The 12404-nt window shown below is 39.4% G+C and overlaps 3 protein-coding genes across 3 annotated transcripts in view; 2 read left to right on the top strand and 1 right to left on the bottom strand.

Moving 5' to 3' along the window:
- Positions 1–12404, bottom strand: part of myofl (myoferlin like) — a 47497-nt gene that overhangs the window by 28283 nt on the left and 6810 nt on the right. The window contains exon 2 of the mRNA XM_059359658.1: positions 12287–12399. The gene's annotated coding sequence lies outside the window, so the exon portion shown is untranslated. The remainder of the gene's footprint in view (positions 1–12286; positions 12400–12404) is intronic.
- Positions 667–2711, top strand: LOC131993667 (free fatty acid receptor 4-like). Its single transcript, XM_059359657.1, has 3 exons — positions 667–1206; positions 1282–1413; positions 2232–2711. The coding sequence occupies exons 1-3, from the start codon at positions 667–669 to the stop codon at positions 2616–2618; spliced, it is 1059 nt and encodes a 352-aa protein (XP_059215640.1). The 3' UTR covers positions 2619–2711.
- Positions 3635–10559, top strand: LOC131993663 (cone cGMP-specific 3',5'-cyclic phosphodiesterase subunit alpha'-like). The gene is made up of 22 exons (XM_059359653.1): positions 3635–4484; positions 4997–5149; positions 5475–5564; positions 5709–5849; positions 6018–6092; positions 6247–6311; positions 6401–6467; positions 6591–6638; positions 6754–6903; positions 7071–7214; positions 7303–7368; positions 7462–7608; positions 7788–7895; positions 7991–8100; positions 8217–8304; positions 8397–8497; positions 8606–8713; positions 8810–8873; positions 8963–9037; positions 9127–9210; positions 9347–9491; positions 9600–10559. Exons 1-22 carry the CDS (start codon positions 4017–4019, stop codon positions 9638–9640), a joined length of 2538 nt encoding a protein of 845 aa, XP_059215636.1. The 5' UTR covers positions 3635–4016; the 3' UTR covers positions 9641–10559.

The raw sequence follows: 12404 nt of genomic DNA, 5'->3' as shown, positions 1-12404 counted from the left end.
CTTAATTGAAGATGGGATTAATACCCAGGGCAGACCTTTCAATCCCAGTCAACAACAAACTAGTGTGGGGCGGGGCATCAAATTAAATACGGGTTAATTAAAAAATGAAATGTTAACACACAAAACAAAAAATTAAATATGGGTACCAGCACTTTCATACCGGTTCTTAGGTGATAGTACCTTTTTTAATTTTTAAAAGAAAAAATTCATTTTGATACACTTTGCAATTCGTTTGTTTAATTTTTCATTTCTTTTCCTGGAATTTTTATACACACATAGCATTTTTATAAGATAAAAAAAATTGTTTAGCTTAAGTTTCCTGTTTCCACTCATGCTGTTCCTAAAGAGATTAAACATGGTGTGCAAGTCTTTAGTTAAAAAAGTGTTTAGACAGGTTTGCAAAACAAATGACATTGAAGTAACACAGGATAATAAATGATGTTGCACTGCACAGCACAAAGAACATCTTGTAATGTTTGACTTCAGGTTGCAGGTAGAGCAAACAGCATCATAGAGCTGAGTCACCACCCTCCTTCCCTCCTCCTCCTTCCCTTCTCTGGTATCACTTATGCCTTATCAGCTCCTTTTCCCCATTCACCTCTCTGGCAGACTCCAGGTGTGAAATCTGTAAGCATCTAAGCTCTATAGACACGTTTTTCAGCCTCTATGGATCTTAGCCCTCACAGTCACCTTCTTCACTTCAGAAACTTCACTTATTTCTCCTTCTTCTCTGAGGCGCACAACTCGTATCATGTTGCCACCACTATTGTGGAGACCCTGGCTATCACCGCTGTCCTTCTGGTATCCGTGGTAGCAAATGCGGGAGCTGCAGTCCTGGTAACGCGGGAACGCAGGCTGCTGGCCAACAAGACCATCCTGACCCTCAACTTGTTTGTGGCCGACCTGCTGTTCGTCAGCATGATCCCACTGATCGTGGCAGTGCGCTGGACTGTATCCTGGGAACTGGGCTATACGGCCTGCCACACTGTGCTGTATGTCATCTGTATGAGTGGCTGTGTCACCATCACTACCCTGGCCTCAATCAGTGTGGAGAGGGTCCAGGCCATCCTTCGGCTGCAGACTGTGCCCACTTTAAATCGCAGGATGGTGGCTGCCAACCTCTTCTTCATCTGGGCCTTTTCTGCCCTCACCTGCATCCCACTCAGTTTATTCTTCACTGTGATGGAAGTGGATTACCCTGAGCAGGTATGGATGGATTGACAGATGAAAGGTAAAGCCATGTGCCCCCTCCATTAATGTGCTTTTTGTTTATTTCTGCAGGAACGTGTACACATTTGTACCCTCAAATGGCCCGACACAACTGGAGAGATTGTTTGGAATGTAGCCTTCACAGCTCTGTGCTTCCTTCTCCCAGGATTCATTATTGTGGTCAGTTACAGCAAAATATTACAGGTGGGTTAATTGTGCTCTTTAACTTGCAAAGATGTCAAAAAGTGACTTTTTTTCTTCTTACATTTTTCTTACTATCGTTACCACAATCAGTCTATCTCATATTTTGGTTCATACTATAATATATTAACATGCTTTAATGTTTTTATTTTATTTTTTAAATATATAAATATTTAACATTTTAGGAAGTAATAATCATAACTCAAACTTCAGTATTACCTTATCTTTTTGGCCCAACCTTTTATTATGATTATGTACATATTTGTGTACTTTTGCTCCTCTTTTTTATAATGATGGTTTATTTAAGAAGCAGTTCCCCTTGAATTGTTGTATTGTTTGAATAATCCTGTATTATTCATTCAGCAATTCATACTGACCAATGCCCATTCATTTGCGGGGATATTGACTTTGTGCCGTCTGTGAATATTATGTCATTTCTTTTTTATTGGTGGAACAGTGTGCTTTATTAATTACTGAAGCTGAAAATGGTTCTCGTGTGTGTGTGGGTTCAGAGCTTTGCACTATCAACTGTCAATATAACATTGGGCAACCAGGTCTTCCAGTGTAGTCATTGAACCGATACAGAAGATAGACAATGTCCCAGAAAAGCCACAAATTGATTGTAGCTCACTTAGACACACACTCACACACTTAGACAGGAGATAAACATAAAGGACATTATGCTCCATGTGTAAATCCATATGTAGATCAGAGATGCATTACATTGATGTATTCATTGTACTTATTTTGTCCACATTATACAATGTCACAAAGGCAGTATTATGTACTATAATTTCAATATTATTTATTTTGAATTACAGATTGCTAAAAGTAGTAGGCAAAGGCTGCGGCACCGAGAAAGCCTGCCCCCAGCTGGAGACTCTCCGGAGTACAATGTCTCCCGCCAGGATATGAAGCTCTTCCGTACTCTTCTGGTCCTCGTTTTCTCTTTCTTAATCATGTGGAGCCCTATTTTCATCCTCACCTTCCTCATCCTGGCCAGGAACTTCCTGGGTACCCTAAACGTGTCCTCTACCATGTTCTTCTGGGTGGTAACGTTCACACTGGCCAACTCAGCCCTCAATCCCATCCTGTACTCTGTCTTCCAGTTCAAGAACGTCTGGCGCAGGTTCTGCTGTGGCTCTGTTGTAGTACCACTGCGGAAAAGACCTCGTGGTAGTGGTCAAGAGCAAGAGATACATCCATGATTGTTGTATTCGAATGCATAATACTAAAATTATCATTGTTGCTTCTTTAAATAAGAGATATAAAGTGTACAACACATTGTCCACACCTATGGTGACATTTGATATAACTTTTATACAAAAGCATTACTCTAAAAATAGGTCCTCCAACCCATACAACCACATAGGTCGTTTGTTCCTACCATCTAATATAACCCACATGCACGTTTCTTCTGGTAGAAGGAGATCTTCATGTCCTCATATCTAAACCTAACAATCACAGTTCTAAACATGGTTAACATTGTAAAACAGCTTGAGTCTGGTTAGATTCGGTAGATACTGTAGATTGGTTTGGTAGATCATAATTTGAAATAAGTACTTTTGTTACATACGTTAGACGTTTAAACACAAAAATAACTCAATGTTGACTTTTGGTTTCACATGGGACAAGAACACCATTCTCCTGGTTTAAAGAATGTGTTTCTGTGACTTATCTATCCTCCCCGACGTCTTCTGTATGTGGACTTTGTTGCTTTTTATACCATGTCACCAGACTTCCTCCTTTGCTCCTAATTACTATGGTCAACAGAGGTTGCCGCCCAAAAAGACTTAAATATACAGTCTCCAAAAACAACAATAAAAGAGAGAATATTTACCAATCAAGCAATAAAGATAAAATTAATTCTGAATTAATTATTGTGGGAAAATCTTGTGATCTAGTGTGAAAGTTTGTGACCTGTAACGAGCTAATACTAACAAACAGCAGTTTGCCTGCCAACATGGGTAATTAAGCTTAAATCAGCAGTTTACAATCCCACTTAATCCTGTCAGTGGTTAAATGTAGCAGCTATCCACTGTAACCCAAGTGTATGATGAAATCCAGGCTCATGAGATAAACACACGTTTCTGTCTGGACGGATGCCTGTAGATATGTAGATACTTTGAAAGTTATTTTGCCAAAGCTCAACACGTGTACAGAAGAGATGAGCCAGTGATCTCAGTATGTTACCAGGTGGATTGAGGAAACCCTCAGGAGTGACTGCAGTCTTGACTTCTTGCTCCCTGCCCTCTTCTACGGTGCAGGTCATACTGCAGGTACCATAACTTACATTACCTGTGATGGGATTTGCCCCCACTAAAATGACCAGTGGCTGGATTTACAAGCTAAGAAAGCTCAGGAGCTTTATGACTCTTGCGTCACAGTTATTAGTGCCCACTAGGATCCCCTTACCCTGTAAGCCACTACCTTCTGTTACAGAAGAGAGGGTGGGAACTGTCTCCACAGAGGAGCTTTGGAAATGTCTCAGTAAGGACTGCACTGCTGCATCATCTTGAAGCCACCTTTACTGCTCTGCTGTACCCGTCTGAGAGGAGCATTTTTGTGCAGCTACAGCAGGAATCCTTCATCCAAACTTGGACAACATGGCAGACAAAGACAATGTAGAGAAGTTCCTCGACAACAACCCACAGTTTGCTCATGAGTACTACGACAAGAAAATGAAGGCAGATGTGATCACTGCTGCCTTCAACAACAAGGTCCAGCTCAAAGATCCAGCCTCTTACAAGGATGTCACCACCATCCAGGAGGCCGAGTTCATGTTTGAACTCATAAAGGAGATGCAGGGCAAAGAACCGGTGGAGAAAATCCTGCACAAAGTTCTCCAAAGGATTGCTCTGCTGATCCAGGCTGATCGCTGCAGCTACTTTGGCTACAGGGCTCGTAACGGAACACCTGAGCTGACCACGGTCCTCTTCGATGTCACACACAATACTCCATATGAGAAAAATCTAGTGAATCCCAATGTAGAGATTGTTTTCCCCACCGACATGGGCATTGTTGGATTCACGGCACACTCCAAGAAGCCTCAGAACGTTGCTGATGTTAAGAAGGTGAGACAAACTAAATTTAGAAACAAGGCAAAAATAGCAAGGCTGCAACTAAGGATTACTTTCATCATCGATTAACCTGACGATTATTTTTTCAGCTAATTGTCTAAAATGATGTCTTTAAATGTCATGTTTTGTCAGCCCAAAACCAAAGAGACTCAATTTGATGATACAAAATAGAGAGAAACAATAAATCTCAAGATTTAAAACGCTGAAAACTGACTTACAGCTATTTTTGCTGGGGGTTTTTTGTTCGTTTTTTTTAAAAGCTTTAGTGTAACTACAATATAGATATATAATATATCATTAAACTGCATGGAGAACAAATTGCATTAAGTATAATCAGCTTTACTGATCAGATCTGTTTTATTGTGGCTCAAATCCATGCTGATTTGTAGTACTAGTATTATAATAGCATGCATTAAGTGTTTTTCTGCAATGAGCATGTTTTTTACATTCATGTTTTGGTCGATGTATTAGCACAAAACCTTTAACCGTTCTTTTGTTATTTTCAGAACTCTCATTTCAGTGACTTTGTGGATAAACAGACCAAATACACCACCAAATGCATGATGACTGCTCCACTTATATATGAAAAGGAACCCATTGGTGTCATCATGGCACTCAACAAACAAGGAGCTGATGAATTTTCAAAGGGTGATCAGGAGGTGAGTGGACAAGTGGGGCAGAAAAACTGAAAGTATGTCATTGAGGCTGCAGGGTTTTACCACCTGTAGTAAGCAGACAAATCCGGTTGGAGGGTCCCATTAATTGGCCGGTTTTAGACCACCAGCTTCCTGTCTCTGACCTGGATATTTAGAGGCTTGACTCTGTACTTTGGGTCATCTTTATGACAGCTCAACTTATAATCCCATTAAGGAGGGGAAGCTCAGACATTTTTCTGGTCTCGTCTCATGGCCTCTTTGTGACTCTAGAAAGGAAATGTGAATTTATATACATGAAGTAATGCGATTACTGGCTCTTTCTTTACAGCTCTTCACTAAATATGTGAACTTTGCTGCTGTGGCCGCTCTCCAATCGCACACTGCTTGCATGTGGGATATAGAGTCCAGGAGAAGCCAGGTAATACAATCATTTGACGGCTTTCTTTGTTGATGTTTCTTCCAAGAGATATTTATTTTCCAGCTGCAATAAAAACAAATGAAATGACACAAAAATTGAAGCTCCTGTGGTAATTTTAAGCCATGTAATACTTTTTTTTCATAGGTGTTGCTGTGGTCAGCCAGCAAAGTTTTTGAAGAGTTGACAGATATTGAGAGGCAGTTTCACAAAGCCTTGTACACAGTGAGGACATATATCAAGTGTGAGAGATACTCTGTGGGACTCCTGGACATGACCAAAGAAAAGGTTGGATAGATGGATGGACGGATGGATAGATAGATGCACAATTTCTATATATGTAAAATATATGCTAAAATATTTAAAAGGAATGTAATTTAAATAAAGATAAAACGGTGCCATAATTAATTAATAATGTAATATATACAAATATAATTTCTGCCTTTTCTACATCAGGAATTCTTCGATGAGTGGCCAATCAAACTCGGAGATCAGGAGCCATATAAAGGCCCCAAGACACCTGATGGCAGAGTAAGTCCAATTTTGTTACCATCCCATTATTCTTATCAACAATTTGGTGAAATAAATATATATATATATATATATATATATATATATATATATATATATATATATATATATATATATATATATTAATAAACACTGTTATGTTTACAACTTCCAGGAAATCAGCTTCTACAAGATTATTGACTACTTGCTGGAAGGCAAAGAGGAGATTAAAGTTATTCCGTAAGTATTGTGATCCACTGTAGTGGCAGTTTTATTTACATAGTTTTAGAGTGTTAACATGCACTAACTGATCCTCTGTGAACTCACAGCGGCCCTCCTGCAGACCACTGGGCTCTGGTCAGTGGACTTCCAGCATATGTTGCTGAGAATGGATTTGTAAGTTCCACTTTTCTTCCATTTTTAACACAAACCCTGCAGTAGTAAAGTAATTCGTGCCTTTGATCTGCTAATGTCCAAACAAACACACATGATTATTTATTTTTACTTTTTATCTTCTAGATCTGTAACATGATGAATGCTGCAGGAGATGACTACTTCGCATTTCAGGTGAGACACCTTTTTACTGACAACTGGCATTTAATTCAATTCTGGGTTTTGTTTTGCTATTTATTTACATATTTGTCTCAAATAATCTGGAAATTCGTTTCAATTCATTTGACAGAAAGAAGCAGTGGATGAGAGTGGATGGAAGATTAAGAACGTCCTCTCCCTTCCCATCGTCAACAAAAAGGAAGAAATTGTTGGCGTTGCTACTTTCTACAACAGACTTGATGGCAAACCATTTGATGAGAATGATGAACAAATTACTGAAGTATGTGAAAGCTCTTTCTATTTGTCTCATTTTACAAATTTTTCTGTAATTCTCTTCAGTATTTTTATGGTTTAACCTGTTGTAAGAGACAGCTTGTATGGAAGAAATAGGAATGACCAATTGACCATGAATTTAATTGATTGTTTTGCATTTGTCCGTGTCACTAGGCGCTGACGCAGTTCCTCGGCTGGTCCACTTTGAATAGCGACACATACGACAAACTGAACAGGACAGAGTGGAGGAAAGAAATTGCCCAGGAACAGCTCATGTACCAAACAACGGCCACTCCAGCTGACGTGCAGAGCATTCTGGTATGTTGCCACTCCACATGATGGACATCAAAACAGAAATGTAGAATTAACTTAAAGAAGAATTCATTTAACTTAATATTCCCCACAGAACACACAAGAGAAGTTTGGCTCTGCACCGGAGGACTGTGACCAGAAGGAGATGTACAAACTGCTGGTAAGCACTGTGAAGTGCAGAGAGCAATGCTCCTCATAAACTCAGTTTGTTTGTGATGGTATACTGACTGTTTGCACTGTTTCCAATGAACAGAGATCCACCATCCCTGAAGCCAAGAACGTGGAGCTGCTTGAGTTCCGCTTCAGTGACTTCCCCTTGTCAGAATTGGACCTCATCAAGTGTGGCGTCCGCTGCTTCTTTGAGCTTGGAGTGGTAGAGAAGTTCAAAGTCCAGGCTGAGGTACAATATATAGTCGTCAGGAAACCTGCCTGTGTTTACTACACTCCCCCCTGCCTGCCTGTCGGGGCAGCACAATGCCTCTAAAACACATTTTGAGTCCCTTTCTCTTTGTTCGTTCATTTTCTACTATTTGAACCAAGGATGCAAATACAAAGATTCATTGCAGCTTGTTTTTGCAGACCCTGACACGATGGATGTACACCGTGCGCAAAGGATATCGTGACATCACCTACCACAACTGGAGGCACGGCTTCAACGTCGGACAAACCATGTTCACTCTGCTGCTAGTGAGTCTGGTTTCTCACACTAATATTTCTGGGGCCTTTTATTATAGCTTTACTGTTTATTGTAACACAGAGTTGTCCTCTTTGCTCCTCAAAAGACAGGTAAACTAAAGAAGTATTACTCCGATCTCGAGGCCTTTGCCATGGTTGCTGCCGGATTCTGCCATGATATTGACCACAGAGGAACCAATAATCTCTACCAGACAAAGTAAGAGTTTTGTAGGTCATTTTCAGGTGACATCATTGACAAATTCCTGTTGAGAAACATGGTGAAACTATTGAAACATTTAACTCACATGTTCTGGTTCCGGTGGACACTTGTAGGAGTTTATCCCCTCTGGCAAAACTGCACAGCTCCTCAATCATGGAGCGGCATCATCTTGAGTACAGCAAGACACTGATGGAAAACGAGGTGGGTCCTTATATACAAGCAGCTGTGGTTTGAAATGGACAAAGCTTTCTTTGAAATTTCTGTCTAGCTACTTCTTCTGCTCTCATCCACAGAACCTCAATATCTTCCAAAACCTTCAGAAGCGTCAGTTCGAGACGGTGCAGCATCTCTTTGAAGTTTGCATTATTGCCACTGATCTTGCCCTCTATTTCAAGTAAGGAATATCAGCAGTTTTGCTGTTTCATCTATAGTGACACTTTAAATGCCTGCTACTGATTTTCAAGGACTTTTGAAAAGATCTGACAACTTTCTCGTCTTTCAGGAAGAGAACAATGTTCCAAAAAATTGTGGAAACTGTGGAGGGGATGCCAGAAGAGAAAGACCGAATCAACCACATCTCCAACAATCCAACCAGGAAGGAAATTATCATGTAAATGCAGAGTTTATCATGTGAGATAGCCACTTGTGACAATTTATCGAGGTTGTCTTGTGTTGATGCTCTTCCGTTGTGCTGCGTTTCCTGCAGGGCAATGATGATGACGGCATGTGACCTGTCAGCTATTACAAAGCCATGGGAGGTTCAGAGCAAGGTGTGTTCCCTTCTTCAGGTTTATAACTTGATTACAAAGCACCATTCACCCATTTGGTCTCATTGTTCCACTGGTTTTTATGCTCCTAGGTCGCTCTAATGGTGGCAGCAGAATTTTGGGAGCAGGGAGACCTTGAAAGGACAGTCCTTGACCAGCAGCCAATTGTAAGAGCTTTAAAAATGACTTTTTTTGGTATGTCGCCTCTGTATGTTTTCATAAAAATAATCATCATCTGACACTTATTCTTCTTTAGCCAATGATGGACAGAAATCATGCTGCTGAGCTGCCTAAGATGCAGTGTGGTTTCATCGACTTTGTCTGCGCCTTTGTGTACAAGGTACTGAGACAAAAATGAAAAACACTATCCATTGTTTCTAAATGCTTGCATGATTTATAAATATATATATATATATATATATGATGAATGTTCTCATGCATGTTCATCATGTATGTTTGTATCTGCAACTTTGCAGGAGTTTGCCCGCTTCCACACAGAGATCAGCCCCATGTTTAACGGGCTGAATGTCAACAGGGCAGAGTGGAGAGCTCTCGCTGATGTCCACGAGGCTAAGATCAAGGCTATCGAAGATGAGAAGAAAAAGTTGGAAGGTGGAGGAGGTGAGAGATGTTGTTTGTAATCCAAAGCATTTCCCCATCCCTCCTGCTCATTCTGCATTTGCATTGTCACCCGTCTTCTCATTGTCTTTTTTCATCCGTTTTTTACAGAACAAGATGCCGGGAAGTCAAAGACATGCATTATCTGCTAGACCTCCGGGACCGCTGGGACATTTCTGATTGTTCGTCTGGATGTGTATTTGTACAGTGTGTGTATGTGCATGGCCATGTGTTCACAGATGAGGGAAATCTAATGTGCAAAAATCTATAAATGATTATTTTTATATGCGGTAGTGTTTAGTTCTTCTTCTATTTGGCACCAGTCTTGAGCACATACAGTTTGCATATCAAACAATGAAAATATTCAATATTTTTATATGTACTAAAAAGATTTAAACTTTGAATCATTATAACTGAATAGAAATATTAGGCTGCAAATACGAAGCAGTTTAAAATGTTAAATCTGATCATTTTGGGGTTCTAAATATTACAATAAAAGCTCTTATTTTGTAGAGAAAGAGCCTACTAAACAAAGTTACTTTTCTCTTTTTTTTTTAAACGGCAGGTAGCTTTTTGCTTTTAAAATTTCAAGCATATGTCTGAGAGTGATGTAAGAAGATTTGACTGAATTGGATTTGGTCATAAGCCACCTCGAGCCCAGAGGCTTTCCTTTCTAAGTCCCCTGCTTACATAAAGTAAAAATACTGCCATCCTGTCCATAAGTCAGTGTGTGCAGAGTATATGTGGCATTTACAGGACAGGAAGGTGTAATGTGGGAACAGTGTGCAGCACACGGAGTTAAACTGGAGAAATGGCATTGTATGAGTGTGAAACGAAACATTGATTTTGATGTGTTGTGATTATTTAAAACTAAAATGTTAAGATTTCTCAAAACAAGCTTGTGACATGGGAAGCAGAACAATGTCAGATTTTATTTTCCGACGCAGGTGTTTGTTAACACAATATCGCAGCAATTGCAACACAATTTGACCCATGAATGTATAGCGTTAAATACATAATTTTGTGTGCAATAGCATCATGTATAAGATGTGAAAAATGTCAATAAAATATATTTTCAAATCATGCATGTTCTGTCTATATAAAGTCCTTTTTAGCCCGATTACACACATTTAGCAGGACGAAAAATAGTATTTTTATGCTATTTACCAGCTGTAACATGCATGTAAAGTCAGGCTATTATTGGACTATTGAACAGAAGGAATTTCCTGATAGGGACTAATGCCCTCACTCACCGACCAACATGCCTCTGTGTAGACTACATCCACTACTGAGACCCAGCTAAAGAGGGGTTTAGGACAGCAGAATTGACCAAACATCACCTCTTAATCAGCTGCTAACGAGCTTACAAGAGACGCGTGTCACTGATGTGGAACTCGTTTCTAGTTTCTGCTGATATTAACACATCAAATGTAAAAATGCAAACATCCTAATATGCATGTACAGTACTGGTACTTGCCATGTTGTGTATCCCTACACCAACTTTAACTACATTTTACAGGGAAAACAAGAACAGGAAAATCTATCATATCCCACCTTGTAGGCTGCAGTTTACAAAAGTGTACATGAAGTTTAATTGCTGTTAAAGGTATGTAAACGTAGTCATGCTGGTTGACCTTTGACTGTTTGGCATGTTTGACCTCAGTTGGGATGGCTAGCAGATGTTGTGGTGCGTCATGAGAATATCCCTGGCAGATCCCCAGAGGAAAAGGTCAGCTCAGTCTGAACCATAGCAACCATATCATTAAAAACTTTTTCAAAAAACTCTCTCTCTCTCTCTCTCTCTCTATCTCTCTCTCTCTCTCTCTCTCTATCTCTCTCTCTCTCTCTCTCTCTCTCTCTCTCTCTCTCTCTCTCTCTCTCTCTCTATATATATATATATATATATATATATATATATATATATATATACATATATATATTTGTTAATAAATGTTTCTTTTTTTGTTAAAATGAGACGGCTTTAAGAATCGGCCGAAAAGCATATTGCATACATAAACTCCCCACATATCGGGGAGCGGTTAAGACTGATGTCGGTTAAGACTGATGTCAAAATAATCTGTATCGGCATCTGCCTTAAAAAACCTGTATCGGTCGACCAATAATATATATATATATATATATATATATTACAATCATTTTTCAGCTTAAATATTTTCTTTACCTTCTCTCTGTAACTTCCACTTGTTTAGTTATAAAGGTTTTAAAGGGAGATTACACTTTCACTTACTTCAGCTCTCATGCGGCTAAAAAAAATAATATTTTAAATATTTTTGCTGCAGTAATGATACATTTCTATGTATCAGATAGTAATTATACAACAATTAAGAAGATTTTTTTTGTTGCTGCCATATGAAATCATCCCCTTGACCTGAAACTGACAGGTGGCGTGCAAACTTCATAGTTCATACCAGAGAGCATCTCAGTTACAAAAGCCCTGCAGTCACGTCATGGGAGGTAAGCCAGCTTTATGGACTCACAGGACACCTTAAGACAGCATTTAGGTTCAGAGGTCAAACAGTAAAACAAGAGTTTGTTCACTTAATGCACTGCTTTCTCTGGTTAAGGAGGACCGGAGTAGAAGGAAGCCTTTAATTTGTACTATTGTCCGATAATGATTGTTGTGTAGAATGGTATGAATAATTCTAATTTACAGTGATTTAAAACCTTATTATGATGATAACAGAAACATATTTAAGATGAATAACCAAAATGAGAAACTAAAAAAGAAAGAGCACAATGAAACTTTTTAGAAAATCCCAATTCCAGAAAAAGAATACCTTTACAGAGCTCATAAATCAATCCACCTCTGACAGGGCTCCATCTTGGCTCTACATTTCCCTCTAGTGGAGAGGTCCGGCCATCAGGGAAGAGATTCAGGCTGTTTTTGTACCTGCA

This window comes from Centropristis striata, chromosome 20, assembly GCF_030273125.1.
Source record: "Centropristis striata isolate RG_2023a ecotype Rhode Island chromosome 20, C.striata_1.0, whole genome shotgun sequence".
NCBI classification, from domain to species: domain Eukaryota; kingdom Metazoa; phylum Chordata; class Actinopteri; order Perciformes; family Serranidae; genus Centropristis; species Centropristis striata.
This window is presented reverse-complemented; position numbering and strand designations above follow the sequence as displayed.